This window comes from Plasmodium cynomolgi, chromosome 13, assembly GCF_000321355.1.
Source record: "Plasmodium cynomolgi strain B DNA, chromosome 13, whole genome shotgun sequence".
In the NCBI taxonomy this organism is placed as follows: domain Eukaryota; phylum Apicomplexa; class Aconoidasida; order Haemosporida; family Plasmodiidae; genus Plasmodium; species Plasmodium cynomolgi.
In genome coordinates, this window is record NC_020406.1 from 543,472 (window position 1) to 567,129 (window position 23,658).

The following is a 23,658-nucleotide window of genomic DNA, read 5'->3' on the forward strand; positions in this document are numbered from 1 at the left end:
CCCCCACACGGTGGAGTCACTTTTGAGTAAATTTGCTTCCGCTCATTTGCTCCCGCTCATTTGCTCCTGCTCATTTGCACCCGCTCGCTTGCTCCCACTCGTTTGCCCCCGATTGACCACCCGACTAGGCAAAGATGCACGGGGAATCTAGACAGGTAGGGGCAATCCTGAGAAGTCCGCTCAGCAGTGTGCGTCTTGGAAAATGTCGCGTGAGATTGCCCACACGAGAGGGGGGTCACAAACCGGAGTTGAGGCGGCTCTTCAGTGGAGAGATAGTTCACCAACAGGGGAACGCCGCGAGATAAAGCTGCGAGACAAGGCCGCGAGATAAAGCCACATCTTTCACCGCTAACCTCCGCTCGTACAGGTTAACGCCTCCCTGAGGAAGTGCACCGAGATGGAATACATGTGTCACCTTTACAACACACAGCTAATTGAGCAAAGGGAGAGAATAAATGAAATTAAAAAAAAACTCAACTCGTATAATCAGACAATACAAGAACAGGAAAATCTTTTTAATCACTTTACGAAATATACGGATGGATTTTTGAATAACATTATGTAATGCTTTTTTTTTTTTTTTTTTTTTAAATTTGTATCTTCTTTATGTTGACCATTACCGCCATCCCTCCCCCTTGGTGCCTTCCCCCCTATTTGTAGAACCTTCTTTGGAAATTTTACCAACTCGAAGAGATTCGGTGTGTTTGGTACCTGTGCGAGGTACTGCCTTGTGGACGATCGGGTTAGTCTTCCCGCTGTGTAAAAATATGCCCCCTTTGTGGTGAGGGAGGGCCGTCCTATGTGCGTGTAGTGCGTCTCGCGTTACTGTCGAGCGATAGCCTCACACTATGCGATAGTCTCACACTATGCGATAGTCTCACACTGTGCGATAGTCTCACACTGTGCGATAGTCTCACACTGTGCAATAATCTCACACTGTGCGATTTCCACCCCATCCCACATCCCTTTTACACGCAGAACGAGCTAAATTTCGGCAAAGAGAGGAAAACGAAGGGTGTGAAAAAAATGCCAAATGTAGGGAACATACATCATGCATACGGAGGGAATGACCAAAACAGAAGGAGCAACTGCAGCTGCAATTGTAGTTGCACCTGTTGCTGCAAAAAAATTAAGTCCAAAAAATCTGTCAGTAACCAATGCCAAAACACCATCGTGTACAACAAAACGAGCTTCTACGTAGAGGAAAATACAAATCGGAAAAAAAACAAAAAAAAGGGCAAACTTAAAAAAGGGTTGAAAAAAAAATACCTCCAATTGACAAAAAATATATATAATTTGCACAAACCCTACGACACCGTCGAAGTGAGGGACCTTTACGACATCTACAGGAAGCAGAGTTCCTCGTATTGTGATCATTATTACGTCAACTGAAAGTTGCAAAGTGGTGCCTTCTCCCTAACATGTGTGCGTACATTTTTTTTCCTTTTTTTAATTTATTTAGCTTTAATCTTTACCAAATTAGTTTTTAAAAATGTTAACAGGCGGGAGGGTCTTTTTTGCCATTCCTCTCGACAATTTACAACTTTTTGAGAGTGCTATAGGTATACATATATCACGCATGTCTGTCGCTTATCCATTTTTTAAAAATTTGCGAACAACAGCATTTAGAAGGTATACTCTCCACTTTGTATTACATCCACAAAAGTGGGAAGTGGATGGTATGACCTTCCAGGAATGTTAATTTTTTTACCTGACCTGTTCATTATTTTTTTTTTTTTTTTTTCTTTCTTACTTTCTTTCTTGCTTACTTTCTTCTTTTTTCTCCGCCAAAGTGCAGGAGTGCTAACTGCCTACCTGTTCCATGTTAACTGATCCGAAAAAACTAAAACGAGCAAAAGTGAATGCATGCGGATTGTAAAGGCACGAACGTTTATGCGCATAGGCGAAGCGTGTTTCTATGTATGCGCAGCTTCTACAAGTAATTATCACACGTTTGTTTATATGTTCCTATCATCTCTTTCTTTGCGTAGCACAGGCTACCATTTTGCAAGTTTTATAATTTTTTTTTTTTTCTTTTTACTCAACGGCGTTTTTCTCTATCATGCAGGGGGTATACATATATACATATACATATATAGATATACCTATAAAGCAGGTATGACATGTTAACCTTCCATTTTTTTTTCAAGCGAATATATTAAATTCTCCTTTTTTTTTTTACCCTTTTCCTGTCAGTCATTTTAGCAAAAGGGTGTTCTACACGACGGAGGATGCATCCTGCTCATTTTGCTATAAGATGGAGTTGTAAATGAGCAGTGAGGCGGCATGATAAGGAGCGGATATGCCATTTGGTAATGCTCCTTTTTTTTACTGTTAACCCTATTTCTATAAGTTAGCAGCTTCAGATCGTCGCAATATTTTTATGGCAGTAGAGCATCCCTCTCCTCGTTCAGGGTGTTCATTGTATGTGTATTTAAGTCCAGGTACGCAGCACCCCTTTGTTATGGACTCCTTTATGAAGTGAAGCGGCCTGGTCTGGTCCTGTCACGTGTAACTGCTCCACAACAGGCACCTAAAATAATGATACTGCCATGGCGGTTGGCTGCCTCCCTTACTTAGGGGTGTAACGGAAGAGAGAGAGCGCGGGAAAAGGCAGGCGCGGGGCCGGAGAAGCCGATAGCTTACCGTTGGCAAAGCAAAGAGAAAGATGCACAGCAAAGTAACGTGGCCAACGCGCAAAAAGCACACATTTTCTTATTTGAAAAGGCCTCTTCAGGTATCCCCTTTTTCTCAGGGAACTTTTACCAGCCCCCATTCAACTTCAGAAACCGCCTCAGTGTGCAGTGAACATGCATGAACACACACGCGTGGGGTAAACGTGTGCTTACGTGAAATGAGCATCCCTCTCGCTTCGCCCCCTCGCACCAACTGTGCATGATCAGCTTTTGGTGCCATTCCTGCGCAGGTATGTATACCCCCTCCACTGCTGCCTCGAGCACTGTGTTGGGCGACTCCAAGTCACAATAGCGCTCGTTTGGGGGAGCATAAAAAGCTGTACGTTTTTCCCCCGCAGCAGGTTTGGGGTTTTCCCATTCGCATTTGATTTGTGACTTTCTGCCCCATTTTTAGGGTGCCATTTTTTGTGCATTTTGTTTTTGTTAACTTTTGCCTCCCCTTTTGTATTCGATTTTTCGCACCTCCCGTTCGTCCTGCGTTTGCCCTGTCACAACCCAGAGCCAGAGCTTGTCCGAAAAAAGGAGATACAAAAAAAAAAAAAAAAAAAAAAAAAAGCTGAGCGTGACAAAGAATGACGAAGAGTGCCAACACGCGAGCGTTAAAAAGGAAAAAAAACAAACCAAAGTAAAGCAAAGGAAACAAAACTGAACGAACCAAATACATATTAACATCCCAGCGTGAGCGTGAACACTCCAAAGAACGCAATAACCAATCTGTGTGCTTTTACTCTTCCCCGCCCACCTTCATCGTGAGCGATGGAATGAAAGTATAATTATATGTGCGTACCAAATTGGAAACATACATACATACATACTTTTTTTTTTTTTTTTTTTTTTTTTTTTTATGCATTGTGTCCTTGTTTGCATGTCCTTCTCCTCGCCGAGCGGAATGGGCAGGCGTTGACTGTCAGGTGAACGTCTCACCCTGTTTATTGTCACGCGTATTTACATGCGTATTCTCCGTGCAGAGATATACACGCAGCACATGCGCGCTTAGCGGCACCCCAGCTGTATATTTTTTAGTTAATCATCCTTCTCCCCTTTTGTTTAAAAGGACAAGGGAGGAGTCCCCCACCCTACTCCCACGTTTCTTTCGTCATCGCGTATGCCCACTCCATGCGAATTGACATGCGCCGTTCATTTAAACGTTAGCGCAGATCGCAAACACGGGTTGTATGCATGCGCGTGTTTGTGCGTGTGAACGCGACTGCCCCTGTTGACACGCGCAACGCACTTGCACACACGCAGCTGAGGAGCTGTGGCTGAGGAGCTCTGTCGGTTGCCAGCCGAATATCGGTCCCTGTCAAATGGCCAAGAAAACGCTTCTCTGTGTATCAATTTTCCAAAATTCCCATGTCCTCTCTCCAAACACACACACCGTGTACATGCGTCTAAGGGAAAATTCATTTATGTGTTGACGCCCCTGCCTACCTTCGCGTATTTGCGTGTGCATGTGGACGCACATATAAAAGGAGGCATATTTACGGCCTCATACTTTTAAAGCAACTCACCCGTGCGCGCCTAAGCGTGCATACAAAAATTATCAAAGTTGCGTTTCTGCCAAATGCTTCCTTTGTGAATTTGTCTACCTTTTGAAATGTCGAATTGTTGCATGATCGTATTTTTTTTGCGTTGCGTAAAGTTGTAATTTTTTTCCCAAATTTTTGCCAATTTTTGCCAATTTTTTTGCTAATTTTTTATGCCTTTTTTTTTTTTCCCCTCTCCCATTTGTTGACCTGCACCCCGCATCGACCCAACGATGAAAATGTACAAATTACAAACGGGGTGTTTTTCAAAATTTGGTTGCACCTAACTCCTCACATGCATAATACCGTGAGCATAGGTGTTGCATCTCTGAGAGAGTTGTAAAGATAATTTCTGAGGAGAAAAATCCCCCAGTGAATTTTGCGCCCACTTTTGATAGAAGCCACAGCGTGTGTGCCAGCGTCCCAGCAGATCAGCAGACGAGTGACAGGTTTTCCCCTCATGTAAGAGCATACGCACGTGCGCGAATAGGAGTTAAAAAGGGCGTCAACCGGTTTGCCCGCCGGGTGCCCACGCGAGGGCGACTCCTCACAGTGGCACGTACATCATCAGAGGGGGAGCAGCAAGCATTTTGCTTTGCTCATTTGGGCATCAGCTCATTTGGGCATCAGCTCATTTGGGCATCTGCTCATTTGCTGATTTTCCCATTTGCTGATTTTCTCATTCGCTGATTTTCCCATTTTCTGATTTTCCCATTTGCTGATTTTTTCTCCCTCCTTAGCCGCGCAAAGGATCAGTCGAAAAAGTGCCCAAGTTGGACCCCCCTGCAAGGTACACTTAAACGTTGGGAAAAAATCCCAAAGGGGAGAACGCGACCGGGTGAGTAAACGAGCAAATGAGCAGATGAGCAGATGATCGGATGATCGGATGATTGGGTGAGAGCCAATCGAAGCGGTGTCTTCCCCGCATCTGCATAAGTGCCCAATACGATGTGCAGCAAAAAGTTCCTGTTGAGTATCCCCCCCCAAGATAATTGCGCGCGTGCAGTGTGCAGTGTGCCGTGTGCGCCATCCGAATTAAGACAACAAAAGGGAGACGAGCGAAACGAGTGAGACAAGCGGGACAGGCGCGGGAAGTCCACCCATTCGTTATGCTCATTTTTGCACACAAACTGGCATGTCTAGACGTAGCAACTAACGGCAGTGGCTGTTTTGCCTCCCCCCTTGCCTTATTTGTGTGCAAAAAAAAAAAAAAAAATTAATAAAAAAAAAAAAAAAAAAAAAAAAAAAAACTCGGAGCGAATACTTTCTCAAAAAAAAAAGGAAAAACATTTTCTGACCGTCTATTTTGGAGAGACACGTACACACGATGAACACCCAGGGGCATATTTTTAGAGCATGTTTATTGTAAGTGCAGTAGGAACAAAAAGCGATTTACGCTGCCGTAAGAGGTTCCCAGTTGACACACTGCTCACCTGCTTCAAAAGAAAGGCACCCTGTGAATAGCTATCATCACGCAAAAAGGAGGTCCCCCGAAAAAAGAAAAGTACGCACAGTTACTGGGAGGGTCACTTATGTATAGGCTGACTTGCTTGGAGAGTAGCTCGCCACTGAGGAAGTAGCACATTTGAGTGTTAGGCAGCAGAGAGAAGGGGAGGGGGACACTTTCGCTGTGCCTCAGTTGGGACTGTCCTGTGTGGCTTGGTAAAAGGGGGAGAGGCCATCAGGGGGGAGAAGCAATCGGGGGGGAGAAGCAATCGGGGAGGAGAAGCCATCAGAGGGGGAGAAGCCATCAGAGGGGGAGAAGCCATCAGAGGGGGAGAAGCCATCAGAGGGGGAGAAGCCATCAGAGGGGGAGAAGCCATCAGAGAGCTGCAGGCGAATTTTTCATCGTGAACTAATTAGACGCGCTAAAGGGGGGGCATTCTGTCCCAAAGTGGACACACCTAACTGCACACATATGCATGTGTATGCACTACCCCACCGCTGAATTTATGCGCGTTTTTTTTTTCCACCCCCCACCCGATCGTAGGAAAAGCAACGCCGCAGAGCAACCGACTCAAGCAAAGGCGTAGGAACAGTGCGACGTTAATCCCGAGGAGTATAACCAAATGGCAGAGGGCGCGAAGAGACTGCCACTCACAATGGAGAACCCAGAAATGAAGAAAAGCCCATCGGGTCGAGTGTCCGATGATGGAATAAAGAGGACACCATCGGGGAAACCAATACAAACGATGTATGTATTAAACAGGAAAGGAGAAGAAGAAGATATTTCATTTGATCAAATTTTAAAAAGAATACAGAGATTGTCCTACGGATTACACGAGTTGGTAGATCCTGCGAGAGTAACCCAAGGAGTTATTAACGGAATGTATAGCGGAATTAAAACGTGCGAATTGGATGAACTAGCAGCACAAACATGTGCCTATATGGCCACAACACATCCTGATTTCTCCATCCTGGCAGCTAGAATTACTACAGATAATTTGCACAAAAATACAAGTGATGATATAGGAGAAGTGGCAGAAGCGTTGTATATGTATAAAGACGTTAGAGGAAGACCAGCTAGTCTGATCAGCAAAGAAGTATACGAATTTATGATACAACATAAGGATAGACTAAACAAGGAGATCGATTATACAAGAGATTTTAATTACGACTATTTTGGATTTAAAACTCTCGAAAGGTCCTACCTTCTTCGAATTAATGGAAAAATAATTGAGAGACCACAACATTTGCTAATGAGAGTATCTATTGGTATCCATATAGGAGATTTGGAGAAAGCGTTAGAGACCTACCATCTTATGTCTCAAAAATATTTTACACATGCAACACCTACGTTGTTTAATTCTGGAACTCCGAGACCTCAGATGTCTTCGTGTTTTTTGCTGTGTATGAAATCTGATTCGATTGAAGGCATTTTCGAAACGTTAAAGCAATGTGCGTTGATTAGCAAAACAGCTGGTGGAATTGGAGTAGCTGTACAGGATATAAGAGGACAGAATTCGTACATTAGAGGAACGAATGGAATATCTAACGGGTTAGTACCAATGCTGAGAGTGTTTAATGATACAGCTAGATATGTTGATCAAGGGGGTGGAAAAAGAAAAGGATCTTTTGCAGTTTATATCGAACCATGGCATTCAGATATTTTCGAATTTTTAGATCTTCGTAAAAATCATGGTAAGGAAGAACTAAGAGCTAGAGACCTTTTCTATGCTGTTTGGGTACCTGACCTTTTTATGAAAAGAGTAAAGGAAAATAAAAATTGGACTCTCATGTGTCCAAATGAATGTCCAGGATTGAGTGAGTCATGGGGAGAAGAATTCGAAAAATTGTATACAAAATATGAAGAAGAAAATATGGGAAAAAAAACCGTTTTGGCACAAGATCTATGGTTTGCCATTTTACAGAGTCAGATAGAAACGGGTGTGCCGTACATGCTATATAAAGACTCTTGCAATGCTAAATCGAATCAAAAAAATTTGGGTACCATAAAATGCAGTAACCTTTGTTGTGAAATTATTGAGTATACTTCTCCTGACGAAGTGGCTGTCTGTAACTTAGCTTCCATCGCTTTGTGCAAATTTGTCGATGTGGAGAAAAGAGAGTTCAATTTTAAGAAGCTTTACGAAATTACCAAAATTATTACGCGTAATTTGGACCAAATAATAGAGAGAAATTACTACCCTGTGCAGGAGGCAGAACGATCCAATAAGAGACACAGACCCATAGGCATAGGAGTACAGGGGTTGGCAGATACCTTCATGCTTTTAAGATATCCATACGAATCCGATTCTGCGAAAGAATTAAATAAGAGGATCTTCGAAACAATGTATTATGCTGCTTTGGAGATGTCGATGGAATTGGCACAAATATATGGACCTTATGAAACATATCAGGGTAGTCCAGCTAGCCAAGGAATACTTCAATTCGATATGTGGAATGTAAAGGTGGATAATAAGTATTGGAATTGGGATGAACTGAAGGCAAAGATAAAGAAGCACGGATTGAGAAATTCGCTTCTGTTGGCTCCAATGCCTACTGCTTCAACGTCACAGATTCTTGGGAATAACGAATCGTTTGAGCCGTACACCAGTAACATATACTACAGGCGGGTACTTAGTGGAGAGTTCTTCGTAGTGAATCCCCACCTTCTGAAGGACCTCTTCGATCGTGGTCTCTGGGATGAAGACATGAAGCAGCAGCTCATTGCCCATAATGGAAGCGTGCAATATATTAGCGAAATTCCTAGCGACTTGAAGGAGCTCTATAAAACCGTTTGGGAGATCAAGCAGAAGAATATCATCGATATGGCTGCCGACCGAGGCGCCTTCATCGACCAGGTAACGCGGCGCGTGCGGAGAGTGGCCGGCCTGGCCGCGTTTCCCCCCAGCAGTTCACAAGCGGGTGTGTTTTCCGCCATTTGTGTTCTCTCCCATTTGTGTCCTCTCCCATTTGTGTCCTCTCCCATTTGTGTCCTCTCCCATTTGTGTCATCCCACTTTTTCTGTTTTGCCTCCCCCCCGCAGTCCCAATCGCTCAACATCTACATCCAGAAGCCCACCTTCGCGAAGCTCTCCAGCATGCACTTCTACGGATGGGAGAAGGGACTGAAGACAGGCGCGTACTACCTCAGAACGCAGGCCGCGACGGACGCAATAAAATTTACGGTGGATACACAGGTGGCCAAGAACGCCGCGAAGATGAAGAACGCCGAGGGAGTAGCCATCACGAGGGAGGTATCCAGGGAGACCATTTCGACCGAGTCCACCGTCACGCAGAATGTGGTGTGTCCACTGCGTCGCAACAACGACGACCAGTGCTTGATGTGCTCGGGCTGAGCGGTCAGTCATCAGCCGTCAGCCGTCAGCCGTCAGCGGGGTGAGGAAGTGCGCACATAAGTGTGCTAGGGGAGATAAGCGTGCTGAGCGTGCCTAGCTTGCTGAACAGGCTGAGCGTGCCGAGCGTCATAACCGCACTGCCCTCAACGCAGTTACGTATTCACACAGTTGCGCCACCGTGGCCGTCATGCGGAGAGAGTCACAACCGATCGGCCCTTTAAAAAAAAAAAAAAACTTAAACATATAACTACATAGCGACGTGATGACATAGCGAGAGAAAGCGGCAAGCCCGAGGGAGAGCTACACCAAAGCATTCCCAACCAAAAAAAAAAGTGGCAACAGCGTGTTGGACATATTGGAAAAATTGCAAAAGAAATTTGCACCTCCCCACCCAAAAAAAAAAAATAAACAGCACAATTAAAATGTAAATATTTTTTGGCGTTTTGCATTTCGAATTTATTGGCATTTTCATGTTCACTTTCGCGTTCACTTTCGCGTTCACCTTCACTCGCGCATATGCCCCGCGGCGTGAGCCCCAAGTAGGTTCTGCTCGCCCACTGCGCTTTGGCACCGACCCTAGTGCATGCACACCTTCCAAGTGCGCGGTCGCCTTCCCGAATTAACTGACACGAAACAGGCGACAGGCGACAGGCGACAGGCGGCAATCGACAATCGACAATCGACAGTGGACAATCGACACTTGGCAAAACTGACCAAGTCGCCCATCGCCCATCGCCCATCGCCCATCGGCCATATTGACCAAATGAACAATTTTATAAATTTTCAAATTCTCTAAATTGAATCAAAAAAAAAAAACTTCCGAATGTGCCTTCCCCCCTCAGCGGGAAAATGACTCAGAAGAATGTATGGCCACTTGTCGCAGATCGGTAAGGGGGGGGGGAGTAGCCAAAGAGGAGCAGGTCGTCACTCCTTCGTTAGGTGCTTGTTCATGTTGGACTGTCCACAATTAGGGCAAATGAAGTTCTGCGTAGAGGAGGTAAGAAGGGTGGAGTCACATACGTTGATCGGGTTGAGGAAGCACAATCGAGATGCATATCCGTATGAGTGAAAATTAGAAAGGCACACAGAGTGGAGGCCAACAGGAGAATAACCCAGTGGTGGGGGGGAAAACTCTGGAGCGGCGCGGAAGCGAAATCACCACAACAGGCTTAGAGGCACACCTCCTTTGTCTACCTCCTTTGTATGCCTCTTTTGTATGCCTCCTTTGTATGCCTCCTTTGTATGCCTCCTTTTCCTACCCCCTTTTCCTACCCCCTTTTCCCACCCCCTTTTCCTACCTCCTTTACGAATTTTTGGTCCCTCCCTTTGGATGGAAATATCACCAAGTTGCATTTTACACATTTGTACTTGAACAAGCCGCTTGACCCGCTTGACCCGCTTGACCCGCTTGACCCGCTTGACCTGGTTGACCCGCCTGACCCGTGTGGTCCTTCCCCCGTCGCTTCTTTCCTGCGTTTGTATAGGAGGCCTGCCACGAGTTTGAAAATGTGCCGCAGTGAAGCGGTGGGGGGGAAAAAGCAAAATGAGGGGAGTCGGCAAACGTGCACACAGGTTAACATTAACGAAAGATAACGTTAACATTGGCTGGCGTTAACGGGGGGTGAAGCTAACACGGGTTGACGCTAACACGGGTTGACGCTAACACGGGTTGACGCTAACACGGGTTGACGCTAACACGGGTTGACGCTAACATCGGCTGACGCTAACACCGCCTGATGCTAACACCGGCTGACGCTAACACGGGCTAATGTTAACACCGCCTGATGCTAACACCGGCTGACGCCACATCGCGCCCATGTACACCCCTCTCGCGCTAACCCACTAGCGAACCCAGCGCAAGCGTGATGATGGCCAGACCGAAGGGATTGTTGACCCCCCTGGTAGCCTTCGCTATGTTCGACTGAACCGTCTCCAAATAGGTTTCCTCCCTATGGGGATTCAAATTTAACGCCTTCTTCTTCGCCGTCTTTTTTGCATAAGCACTCCTTAACCCTTGCGTGCAAATAAAGTGACAATTTCTCTGAATTTTCACTCCCCGTATTGCGAAAATTGATAAAATGCACGCGTATGCAAATATGTAGATTTTCATTTTTCCGTTCCTGTGGCCTGTTTAACGTTTTTTTCTTCTCCTTCTTTTTAATCCAAGCGGAACAGCCAAATGTGTGTCACTGAAGGTACAGTGACATGTTGTTATGCACAGGGCATGCCTTACCACCTTCACCATTTGGCGCAGTCACCTCACTCATGATATTTTCCCTTTTAGATCTACGCAATTTCGGCAATATTTTCTTTTTGTACTTTTTTTTGTACTTTTTTTTGCACTTTTTTTTACTTATTTTTTTTTCACGTAAAATGATCATACTGGAAAGTTGTACAAAAAGCTTCTTACATAAATTGCCAAATTGAGAAAAAAAAGGAACGATAAGTACGAGCCACACACTGGTATGAGGCACAAATGCAATTTCTCTGTCGACATGGAAAGGGGGGATACTTAGGGCGTTGCGAAAGGAGTCATACAAATCTCCTCTCAGCAAAAAAAATGCATTACGCGTAACATTGTGTGCACATTTGAGAGTGCCTGTTCAAATCGGCCCACTTGAACAACCTCACGCCGTCATGTCGCACTGCACTTTGCTTTGCAATGCATTCCCCGTTATGCTTTATTCTGTTCCACCTCCGATCGGTTCTACTGACCGAACACAAAATGGAAAAAAGTGGGAGTGGCTAAAATGCGCAACACTTCTGTGTGCCCATGTGGATGCCCTCACCTCAACGGAACAACAAACGTTGTTCAATCGTGTGCAGGGGAAGCCCCTTCATTTGGACGCCAACTGATGTGATAACCTTTTGGCGCATAAAATGAGCCCCCACTCGGCCATCCTGTGTGTACTGAAACGATCGAGTAGGCTATCCTATCTCGAGAAAGTTGTCGAAAAGAATTACCCCCCCCTCCCTTTTGCTAAATTCTTTCTTTGCCCCCTACTCAGTAGTGCATCAATTTTGAAGGAAACGTACGTAGTCTTCTTTATGTTTAATAATTTTTTTTTATTTTTTCCTCCAACTGGAAAGTAACTTCCGATTTAGGAAAGAACAACGCTCCGCGAAGAACTCAAATTTTAATTTTGCACATGAAAAGGGGCAAAAAAAAAGAACAGAGCGGTGACCCACAAAGCAGTTAGCTCATTTTCCCTGTTTACATGTAAGCCCACTTCGCAGGGGAGGCGGGGCTTGCCACTGTTGGGCTTCCGCTTCCGAACGACCACGAAATGTCCAAATGGGGCATTCGTAAAGAAAGGGGTACACGGTCCACGCCACGGGGTCCACGATGGGGGATATCCACACCAGGTGGACGCACAGAACGATAGAGAAACCTCTTTCAGACATTTTCATTTAAAAAAAAAAAAAAAAAATGCGACGTGCGAAATAAATGTGTTGCAATCCTCCGTCGGACGTGCCCCCTTACGTGTATGTCAACATACGCCCACAAGGCCCACGTTCAAAAATGATGGGCAGCCCGTTAAAAAATGATGGGCAGCCCGTTGAAAAATGATGGGCAGCCCGTTGAAAAACCTTTTTCAGTCCAGTATATTATTCATGTAATTCTTTATATCTGCAAAAGGGGGGAAAGCACGAGTAATGTTTTGCATGTAGATTTGCTGCGCGGTGCGTTATGTGCAACTGGGGAAGGGGGGGAGACATTGCGCTTGGAGCGGGGGGGAAGGTGTGTCAATGGGGCTATCCACAAAAAACGGGAAGCACATGAAGGAGAAGCGGGAGAAGAAGCAGAAGTAAAAGCGGTGCAAAAGCGGTGCAAAAGCGGTGCAAAAGCGGTGCAAAAGGGGCGCAAAAGGGGCGCAAAAGCCTTTCGCCGACGATACAGAGACGAAACGGAGGCAGGCGGGAAAAGGCCAAAAAAAAAACGCTGCAAGACAAAAGGTTTCTTGTTCACATGAAGATTCCAAGTCAGAATCGAATTAACAGAATTGAAGTTGCAAAGGAGGCATGCGGAGAAATGAGGGGCTAAAATGAAAAAAAAAAAAGACAGAAAAAGGGATAAACTACGAATGTCCATTTTGTTTCTTTCTGAAATGGTTTAAACGTATTAACAAACGAAAAAAAAAAAAAAAAAAAAAAAAAAAAAAAAAAAATAAGGAACCAACACACGGAGGTAAAATAGGGGCTTAAACGCAATGGGTTAAAATAAGGTATTATCGTGAAACGGCGGCATAAACGTGAAGAACAAAAAATGGGAGGAGGGGTGCTCAGAAATGTGGCGAAACGGGGGTAGATTATAATGGAAAATTGATATGCCATGGGAGGGGAATGGAATGGCTAGCTGGTGTTGACAACTCGATCGCAAACTCGCCCACCACACGAGGAAATGCGCGTGATGTAGGTAAAAACACAGGGAGGGGCACTCATACCCTGCACCTAAATGGCGGCACCCACGGGGAGCAATCCGAATTAGTATCCCCCACAAATGGGTGTCCCCCCAAATGAGTGTCCCCCCAAATGGGTATACCCCCCAAATCAGTATCCCCCCAAATCAGTACTCCCCCAAATTCATCGACTTGACATACTGGTTCGTACCTGACGAATTGAACTTGTAAAAATCGTCCTTGTTTAGGATCTTCGACCAAATGAGCAGGTCGCCCCGCATCAGGCCCCTCCGAACAATTTGAGATAAATTAAAGCCATTTTGTTTAACAAAATATAAGCTGTCCGTATTCAAATTATTTGTGAAAACTTTTAATTCTTGGTAATTCTGTTCATGTGCAAAATTTTCCAACTGGGTTAGCAACCTGCTTCCAATTCTCATTCTCCTGTTGTCCTTTTTTACGACCATCCTGACTAGCTGTGCTATAGAATTGTCTCCCTTGAACGGCACAATTCCTACACAGCCGACTATTTTTCTGTTCACAAAACGAAAGGTGGAATCATCATCATCGTTAGTTTTGGATTGGAATATATTTTTCCTAATTTCGTTTAACCGATATGGCACTGTCCTCCTACTTTCGATGAGCTCCTTGTTGGCTATGTCACCTATGCTACAGAGGAGCTTTGTTTTTTCTTCACCTCCACTGTGCGAGTTGTTCTGCCGGTCGGTGGCGTGATCCACCGTTCGGCTGTTACTCCCGTTGCTGTCATGATTGGTGTCGCTACTGGTACAGTTTCCCTTCTGCTTATCCTCCTCTTCGTCACATTTGCTATTTTGATTATTCTTCCCATGCTTCCCATGCTTCTCATTTTTACTGTTTTTACCTTTACTCTTTTTTCCCTCCCCCTTTTCGTCCGTACCGTTCGTGCTCCCAACCTCCGACGTGCCATCACTCCTCCCTGCGTCTCGCGTATCATTCAAAGGGTCTCCCTCTCCTTGGGGAGTATTCAACCCGTCTGAAACATCACTGAGACCTGTGCCCCCACCACCGCTGGGCGAATTATTACTCATCTTGTAGTAAATATCATTGTAATTACGTGATGTGCACTCCTCAAGATCCCTCATACTGACAACATTCCTTTTGGTTCCACTTTGCTCAGAATTTTTGACTTCACTGACGTCCCTGTTTTTATGATCCCCATTTGTGGTTGCGTTCTTTTCCGTTTCGGAATGGTTCGGACTTACACTACTGTCTTCACTTTTGTTAAAGCTATTTTTCTGTAACATTTTTGGCTCATTCGATTCTTCACCACTTTCGAACGTTCCACTTTTTGATGACGCATCTTTGAAGTACTTACTATTATTTTCTTCATCGGAGTTTTTTACTTCTTGTTCCCCCTTCTCATTGCATAACATTTTTTCTTGTTCCTCCTGTTCCAGTAAAACCTTTTCCCTTTCGTGTATATCACTACATGTCGTTCTGCTGGCCGAGCCAAAATTATTATCAAACACCTCGGCCACCCAAAAATTGCAACCCTCCACGTTTATGTAGCTTTTATATAAATTCTCCAAATCTGGGCAATCATTTCTTATATGGTTTAAAAATTCCAACTTTGCCCTTATGTACAAATATATTAAAAATATAATCAAGAAATAAAAAATTTTCTTTAAATCCAAAAAAAAGATATAATTTATCACCACGATGACTAGCAAATCATAAATGTGTTGTATGGACCAGTATATAACTGCGGGCAGTGTTAGCGAGTTGAAGTGGTCGTGCAGCAACTGCCTCACTTCGTTTATGTCCTTCTCTTCCAGTTGCCTTATCGAAATCAGCGGCTCGGGGAACTTTGCTTTTTGCTTATCTGCGGGGGGGGGCGGTAATGCGGTAAAGCGGTGTAGAAGGGACATACGAAAAAACTATGTACATTGGGGACAAACGAAAAATAGCTAGTTGGAAAAAAAAAAAAAAATATTCCCCGTTCAGGTGAAATGTGCAAAATAGCTAGTTGGCAAAAAAAAAAAAAAACTATTCCCTGTTCAGGTAAAAACGAATGGAAGGCGCGACTAACTCGGAGAGCGCCACTTCTGCGCGTGCTTCAACGCAATATGCGCCTCTCTCCGACATTCGTGAAACACACTCCCACGAAGGGCACATTTGAATGTCTTTAAATATTACTTATTAAAATATGAGATATAGAACTTGGCGCCTTTTCCTTCTGCTTGAATAAATTCATGGTTGGCTGTCCTGTTTGCTATATTTCCCCTTTTTATTTTATTTTATTTTATTTTATTTTATTTATTTTTGCGTGTCTGTTTTATACGCCCGCGTTTGGCCTTCCTTTTTTTTTTTTTTTTTTTTTTCTCTTCGTGCCCTTCTTTCCACACTTTCGCTGTTTATTTTGTGTGTGGAATGTTGCCTTTTTCTATAGTGCTGATACTCGACTGGTTTGAAAAAGGAATGGGAACAGAAGAAATTTCAAGAGAGATTTCGGCACGAACGTAGGGGTTGTGGGAATGTTTCATTTGCAACAATTCGCAGAAGATAGCACAGGAGCTCGTGTTGGCATTTGCACTGACGCTGGTGTAGACGTTCGCATCGGCACTCGTGTGGACGTTCGAATCGGCACTTGTGTGGACGTTCGCATCGGCACTGGGAGTTGGCTTTCGCATGGGCTGTTGCTTCGACTTTTACATGGACTCTTGCGTCGACATTGGCATCGGCGCTTGCGCTGGCCTTCGCGTTTGCGTTAGCGCTTGCTCTGACACTGCAAAATCACAGTAGCGTTTACATCACTTCAGCATTGTCACCATGTAAAGCTGAAAGGGGGATGATAATCTGAACTGAGTTTTTTCTTCTAATATGTTTCAAACTTCCCACGAAAAAGGCAAAATGCATGCCATGATACATTCATGCTGAGCGGTATTGTTTTTTTATGAAACGCATTTCCCCTTTGGGGGTTTCTTTTAATGAAAAAAAAAAAAAAATTAAATATTACTACGTACAAATGGTAAACATGTGACGAACGGGTGATGAACAAATGAAGCAATGCAAAGGAGGGGGGAGAAAAATGAGCTGGGGAAAAAAGCAGGCTGCCCGGAACACGGAAAATGAAAAAAAAAAAAAAAAAAAAAAAAAAAAAACACATACATACATATACATATACACATATATGTGCGCTCATTCCAGCCGTATTTATGTATGTACATAACATCCTCCTTAGTAAGCGCGAAAATGGCTTCAAAATGCTGGCGAAGCAAAGGTCGATGAAGTAAACGCGAAGCCAAAATGTACGTTCGCGAAAGGAGGTTCTCCACGCAGTAAATACTTGGGGCAAATAAAAACAAGCAGCGTATATCTTTGGCCTTTTCTCCTTCCGAAGGAATTGCCCAGCGAGAGCACAAAAAGAAAAAAAAAAAAAAATGGAAAATGTTTCCTTTTTTGAGGGGAATACATCCAAGCGGAAAAATTACCAAGCAGTTAAATGGTTAAATAAATTAACTTGCGTATGCGCATGCTTGCGATCATACGAGCATTGGATTGAGTATATATACATAGCCGTATGAAGGACCATTGTTAGGCAAGCTTTTCGGCACGGATATTCCTCGCATTAAGGCATACCCACCACGTGGGTGGGATAGGCCTCGCCAAAGCTCTAAGTGGGCATCTTCCGATATGCAACATACTCGCATAATCCCTTTTTTGTGCCAAAATTAAACTCTAAGGGAGAGTCTAAAGTGTTCATTATAAAAAAAAAAACATCATTTGTGGCGCAACTAATCATTGGTGTGTGCACGCTCGAAAGGGTCGTTATGGAAAAATGATTGGATCATAAGTAGTCCATCACTCAGTGGTTGCCACAAGAGAGCACGCAAAAAGGGGTACTCCCCGTCTGTGTGGATGTACATGCATATAAAAATATACATTTGACACTTTCCCACATGTAACGCGCGGCGTGCATTCGCCTCCTGTCCCATGAGATATGACAAGGCAATTTAAACACAAGCCAATGCCCCTTGAATGGCAAAAGAAAAAAAAAGTCACATGTAAAAAATGTGCATAGGTGGCCACAACAGTGAAAAAATTAAGAGGTTTATTCTTCGCGTTTTTTTTTTTTTTTTTTTTTTTTTTTTTTTTAATCCTGTTTTGCGGCATATGTAATTACGCTCCCCAGCGGAGAACGGAAAAACACACGAAGGGTAACAAAGGCGAAAAATAAAAGCTGCGAGGCGACATGCAGTGCGCAATTGTGGGTGAGGCGGTGCCGAGATACAAGCGTACTTCTGACCATCTGTGATTGTACTTTTGAAGCTGTTGATTGTACTTCTTAACCTGGTGATTGTGCTTCTTAACCTGGTGATTGTACTTTTGAAGCTGTTGATTGTACTTCTTAACCGGGTGATTGTACTTTTGAAGCTGTTAATTGTACTTCTTAACCGGGTGATTGTACTTCTTAACCTGGCTGCTCCCTCCTTGGTCCGCTTCACTCATTCTGAGGCGCATTTACTGTAAGCAGCGTACCTGCCCGAACGGAGCGAACGGGTGGCTCTCTTTGTTACCTCCTGCAGAATGGAGAAGTACAAGCAAATCCTGGCCAAACTAAAGTGGCACAAAAACCGGAGCTGCGAAAGGTACCAGTTTGGGATGTTCGAAATTGACAAACGGGAAGTGTTCATAACGACGGAGCACTCTTATGGATTTGTTAATAACAAGCCACTCCTACCTGGCCATATCCTACTAACGACATTAAAAAAGAAAGAAAAATATAACGATCTAGATATAGACGAAGTTATAGACATTAATTTGTTGTCAAATTTTATGTGCCATGTTATGGGTTCCCTACACAACACAACCAACTTCTCGATAGCCATACAGGATGGGAAGGATGCAGGGCAAACGGTAGAGCAGGTGCATATTCACATAATTCCCAGAAAAGGTTCCGACTACCAGAATAATGATAACATATATAAAGACATGAATAAATTAAATTGGGGATACGGACGAGATGTTGTGTGTTCCGCTTGCAAACATTTGGTGAAGGTCCCATCGAAGGGCCCAGTTGAGGAGAGTTTCAAGTTGGAAGAATTCAAGTAAGGCCCGAAGAAGTGGGGAGTTCCACTTTTTTTTTTTTTTTTTTTTTGGGTGTCACTTTAAACGTCACGTAAACTACCTTTACCATGCTCACCATTGTGAGTGCTCCCATTTTTGCGATTTTGCGATATTTTTTTTTGCTCAGCACCGCCCTGAGGTCCATCGACGAAATGGAAGTAGAAGCAAACACGATAAAGTCTTACATCGAAAGCAATTTTGCCTCACCCTGAGCGCTGCGTTCGCGCGCCCGACGTCGCTACGTATGGTATGTGCCACACGGGTGGGTATCCCGTCGAAGGTGCCGCACCTACGTTGTAAAGCTGTGTGCGCGCTTTGCGTACTTCATGCAGTTTACGCACTTTACGCACATTACGCACATTACGCACATTACGCACTTTACGCACGTTGCGCACTCTTTTTGGAGGGGCTTCACCCTTGAGGGTCTCGTTAAATGCCCCCATTCGAAATGACGTACCCAACAATAAAGCTACTACGTGGGTGTAAATATGTTCTTCCCCCCTTCACCCTTTTTCGCTACCTAATTGGAACATTTTTGTCGCTGCACGAACCGGCACGGGTGAACCGTTCGAATGGCTACACAATAGGGGAGAATACACGCAGGTGACAATCCAATGCATGTTATGTTTTCTCCTTCGTTTTCTGCTTTGTTTTCTCCTTTTTTTTCTCCCCTTTTTTTTCGCCTTTTTTTTTCTTCCCTTTTTTTTCGCATAACTGCGCGAGGGGAACGCTTCCTTTTGTTGACAACTGCATGGAGCCCCTTTTCCCTTAGGAACACTTGGGGGAGCTGTGCCAGCGTGAGGGGCTCGCCGCGACATGGGGTAGTATAGCCACTGGGAGGAGCCGCCCTCAGCAGGAACAAACCTCGGTAGAGCCATCCTCGGTAGAACTCCCTCGGTAGAACTTCCTCGGTGGAACTTCCTCGGTGGAACTTCCTCTGTAGAACCATCCTCGGTGGAAACGCGCCTCCCCCTGCCAGGGGCACACCACTGAGCAGCTGCGCGCTGGCCGAACCGCCCACCATGCCCGCGGCACACACGGAAAAGGCCCGCTTCTAACGCGAAAATGCAAAGTTACCTGCTGCTGCTTGTCGCGATTGCCCTTTCCCCCCTATGTGCACATAAAGGGGAGGCAACCGCCAAGTACAGCTACATAACCAGCAGAAGCAACGTACCAGTAGGAAGATTAAAAAATCTAAAAAAGTCCAAAACGAAGTTGCTCCTTTCCCCAGGTGAACACAACCAACAGGGGATCAGCATCCCGTCAATGTTACTCTCCAAGAGAATCATATTTCTATCATCTCCAGTATATCCCCATATATCCGAGCAAATAATCTCACAGCTCCTCTACCTCGAGTATGAGTCCAAAAGAAAACCAATCCATTTATACATTAACAGTACAGGCGATTTAGAAAATAATAAAATTATAAATCTTAATGGAATCACAGATGTCATATCGATCATAGATGTAATAGATTACATTTCGTCTGATGTGTATACATACTGTTTGGGGAAGGCGTATGGGATTTCCTGCATTTTGGCTAGCAGTGGGAAAAAGGGGTTTCGTTTTTCTCTCAAAAACTCCTCGTTCTGCTTGAACCAGTCCTACTCAGTTATCCCCTTCAACCAAGCGTCTAACATTGAAATACAGAACAAGGAAATTATGAACACTAAGAGGAAGGTCGTGGAAATTATTGCCAACAACACGGGGAAGGAGAAGAGCCACATCGAGCGCATTTTGGAGAGGGACAGGTACTTCAGCGCGCCCGAGGCTGTGCAGTTCAACTTGGTCGACCATATCCTCGAGAAGGAGTAGCCACGACGGTGGCACGCATGCGGAGCGGCACCGCAAAAAACGTGACCGTCTTACCCCCTCCCCTGGCAAAGATGCTCGCAAAAAGGTTGCTGCTAAACGCGCGCACACCGGCTAACCTTGCCAGGTACAACGCCCTCAGGAGAGGAGGATCACTCCCCTGGGCCAGGAAACTCACCTCCTCACGTGATCAGACCACCCATTTTGGAAAAAAAAAAAGCAAAATGAGAATAAAGAAATAGGGAAAGGAGAAATCAAGTCGATTGACCACCCCGCGGACGAGAAACCATCTAACTTTCACGAGCAAGATGGAGGGTCTAAAGGAATACTCACCCACTTGGTAAGCAAAAATGGAAAGAAACCAATAGCAGGGGAGCTGCCCAATTTAGTGCTTGCAATTTTGAAGGAAAAATCGTCTCTACAGTCAGAAAAAAAAACGCTAATAGATCAGTACAAACAAATTGTGTGTGTACGTTTGGAAGGGGGGTCCCAAAATAGTGCAGATAAAAAGGACGCCCTCAATTTTTCGGACATTTTTGCCACCCTGTATTTGTGTTACACGGAAAAGATATTCGACTTGGACTTCGTGACCAAAGTGAATGCCGCGCTGGAAGTGCTGCTCAGCGGGGTGGGCGGCAAAATGGATCAAATGGATCAAATGGATCAAAGCGATCAAAGCGGCCATCGTGGTAATCCAGGCAATCGTGGCAATCGCGGTGAAGGGGAGAAAGACGTGCTGAACGAGGCCACCATCAACCACTGCATGATGATGTTACACTACTTATCCTCCTTAAATGTCAAAAATGTAACATTATGCAACCAAGTGAGGGACTATATCGTAAGCAACGAGGTGCCCCCCCTGGTCATCTACCATTACCTAGAATGCCTGAGCCTGCTAGCCGACTCGACCGACAGAAGAGGCAAGAATAGTCTGCGCGATTATGTTGTTCCCGTCGTAGAAATTTTCTTGGAAAATTTTTACAACTTCAACAATTACCTTGTGCTGCGCATTCTGCAGTTCCTACATAAACTGAGCTTTATGGACGCAGAACTATTTCTCCTGCTGACAAGGAAGATAAATAAAAATGTGTATCGGGAGAATGCGAACCGGTTTGAGTTGTGCTTGCTGGCGCGTACATACGCCCTCTACAAAAAGGAAAACATCACCTTTAATAATTACCTGTGTGAAGATTTGATGAGCAGCTTGACCAAGTATGAGGACAACTTTCAGAGCGACGAGGATGGCCCGGTTAGCAGTCCGGTTAGCAGTCCGGTTAGCGGCCCGGTTAGCGGCCAAGTTGGCAACCCGGATAGCCACCCAGATGGCAGCACCCCTGACGACGAATCTTCCCGCTTGCTGCAAAGCCAACCCGCGAACACCCCCGACGTGCTCGAAATTGAAAACGTGAACCGGCAGAACTACCCCCTCTTTAAGCACCCCCTGTACAACGGCGGATTGAACTTCTACGCCTTCTTCGTTGACGCGAAGACAACCAACAGGGACAAGTGCTTCGAACGGAAAAACTATTTGAACATGACTTTTGTAAACAGTAATGCTAACGAGAAAGAGCACCAAAGAACCAGTACACACATGTCCGAGTGGCACAAGCTATTCCTTTACGATGAGTACAAAGAGAAGGATATAAAAAACGAACCATTCGTTAAATTGGAAGACACGCAAAAGGGGGATAAACAAATGGTTGAAGCGTATAATCAATCTTTAGCAGAAAATCTGCACTTCCAATTTAGCCATAAGAAAATTGCACAACTGTTTGAACAGGTGAGCGAACGTATGGATAATGTCCAAGTCGATTTCACGGCCGATGAGGAGGCACCCACAGAAATGGATGATGAAGCTGTTCACCAGTACAAGAAAAAAATTCTTTATGTTGAAAATTATTACATTGGTCATATATTTGACATAGTAGACTCTTTGCTAGCTTTGAAAGCACACCACAATTGTGCCACATTCAAAAAAATGGAAAATAAAATTTTGAATGTTATAAAAAATAATGAACTGTACATAATTGACAATTTTGACAGTGATGAAATTAAAAGCCTTTTAATTTTTTTATCGCACACAAATAGGAATTACAAAGAGGCATTTATTTACTGCCTGACGCATCGAATGGTGGATCTGTACATTAATAACTTGTGTCAGCCCAGCACACTGTCCACATTTTTTTATTTTTTGTTGAATTTTACAAAGCGCAGAGTTGTTAAGAAGAACAGATTTAACCACACCATAAGGAATGTCATATATAATAGCTATTCCTGGCTGAATGACAATAAAAGCGTTTTAAATCTGACCGCGGGTATCGATGCGACCAACTGGCAGGAAAAAGAAAACAGTGACACACGTCGCGTTATCAAAGCCAAAAATTACTCCCTGCTCCAAGTTCTCTCCATGCATGTGTGCAAAAATGTCTATTTTATGAGCCTCTCAACGCTAGCCTCCCTACTCAGATCAGTGTCTTACTTGTTCTTCACCGATGCCAATTTTTTTAATGTGTTCATACCTTTATTTATGAAGCACATGGCAGATCTGAGCAATGTAGACATTTTGAACATAACTCAGGTGAGCGGATTGTCGCGCTCGGGAGATCGCAAAGAGGAACATGTGTGCGTGTATAGATATACTTACATATGTGCGTGTATAGATATACCTACATGGGTGCGCGTATAGATATATTTACACGGGTGCAAGTTTGAGAGTCATCACCACCACCCCAGCTTCACACCTGCTTGCACAAACCGAGCAATTTTGACGAATACACCATTCCACCGCTCACCCCCCATGCAGGCCTACAACAAGCAAAAGATCCAAAACAAATATTTCTACTACTTGCTGGCAAAGCAGTACCAGAGCAACCGTTCGGAGGAAACGAAAAATGCCGACCAGAAAATTAAGCTAGTTGGCTAGCCAAACGGAAATAAAAAAAAAAAAAAATATTGCACGTTCAGGCAGTTTTGTTACATTTAATTTGCTGGCTCCACGGCGCACACAGTTTGTGTGCAAACAGTGGAGAGATGCGTACCTCCACAGTAGGACAAACGTGTGAGAACTTTTTTTAAAATGATGGAGGAGGACACAACTTGTGGGCAGACGCGGTAACGTTTTCGCGGCAACGTTCAGGTGCCTTTTCTGTGCAATCGGAGGTTTGCCGGTACAGAATAGACCAAATATGACGGAGAGCGCTGCGCTACGGCCACATCATTTGTCTCACAATTGTGAGGCGCAACTGCTTTGATTTAAAAATAGGCACGATGTTACCTGCATGACGTTGCTGTTGTCCCAGCGCCACGTGTGTGTG

General features: G+C 44.5%; 6 protein-coding genes across 6 annotated transcripts; 4 read left to right on the plus strand and 2 right to left on the minus strand.

Annotated features, from left to right (window-relative positions):
* Positions 1–134: 134 nt before the first annotated feature.
* On the plus strand, positions 135–1,392 carry PCYB_132170 (hypothetical protein; the record flags this gene model as incomplete). Its single annotated transcript, XM_004224241.1, has 4 exons — positions 135–155; positions 368–561; positions 661–742; positions 979–1,392. The coding sequence occupies 4 exons, from the start codon at positions 135–137 to the stop codon at positions 1,390–1,392; spliced, it is 711 nt and encodes a 236-aa protein (XP_004224289.1).
* A 4,932-nt stretch (positions 1,393–6,324) lies between these two features.
* Positions 6,325–9,023, plus strand: PCYB_132180 (ribonucleoside-diphosphate reductase large chain; the record flags this gene model as incomplete). The annotated part of the gene is made up of 2 exons (XM_004224242.1): positions 6,325–8,526; positions 8,712–9,023. 2 exons carry the CDS (start codon positions 6,325–6,327, stop codon positions 9,021–9,023), a joined length of 2,514 nt encoding a protein of 837 aa, XP_004224290.1.
* Positions 9,024–9,947: 924 nt separating this feature from the next.
* Positions 9,948–11,133, minus strand: PCYB_132190 (hypothetical protein; the record flags this gene model as incomplete). The annotated part of the gene is made up of 3 exons (XM_004224243.1): positions 9,948–10,007; positions 10,322–10,512; positions 10,863–11,133. The coding sequence occupies 3 exons, from the start codon at positions 11,131–11,133 to the stop codon at positions 9,948–9,950; spliced, it is 522 nt and encodes a 173-aa protein (XP_004224291.1).
* A 2,457-nt stretch (positions 11,134–13,590) lies between these two features.
* Positions 13,591–15,659, minus strand: PCYB_132200 (N-acetyltransferase; the record flags this gene model as incomplete). Its single annotated transcript, XM_004224244.1, has 2 exons — positions 13,591–15,287; positions 15,602–15,659. The coding sequence occupies 2 exons, from the start codon at positions 15,657–15,659 to the stop codon at positions 13,591–13,593; spliced, it is 1,755 nt and encodes a 584-aa protein (XP_004224292.1).
* Positions 15,660–17,992: 2,333 nt separating this feature from the next.
* Positions 17,993–18,744, plus strand: PCYB_132210 (histidine triad protein; the record flags this gene model as incomplete). The annotated part of the gene is made up of 2 exons (XM_004224245.1): positions 17,993–18,513; positions 18,660–18,744. 2 exons carry the CDS (start codon positions 17,993–17,995, stop codon positions 18,742–18,744), a joined length of 606 nt encoding a protein of 201 aa, XP_004224293.1.
* An 853-nt stretch (positions 18,745–19,597) lies between these two features.
* Positions 19,598–23,267, plus strand: PCYB_132220 (ATP-dependent Clp protease proteolytic subunit; the record flags this gene model as incomplete). The annotated part of the gene is made up of 3 exons (XM_004224246.1): positions 19,598–20,320; positions 20,565–22,922; positions 23,148–23,267. The coding sequence occupies 3 exons, from the start codon at positions 19,598–19,600 to the stop codon at positions 23,265–23,267; spliced, it is 3,201 nt and encodes a 1,066-aa protein (XP_004224294.1).
* Between the last annotated feature and the right edge of the window lie 391 nt (positions 23,268–23,658).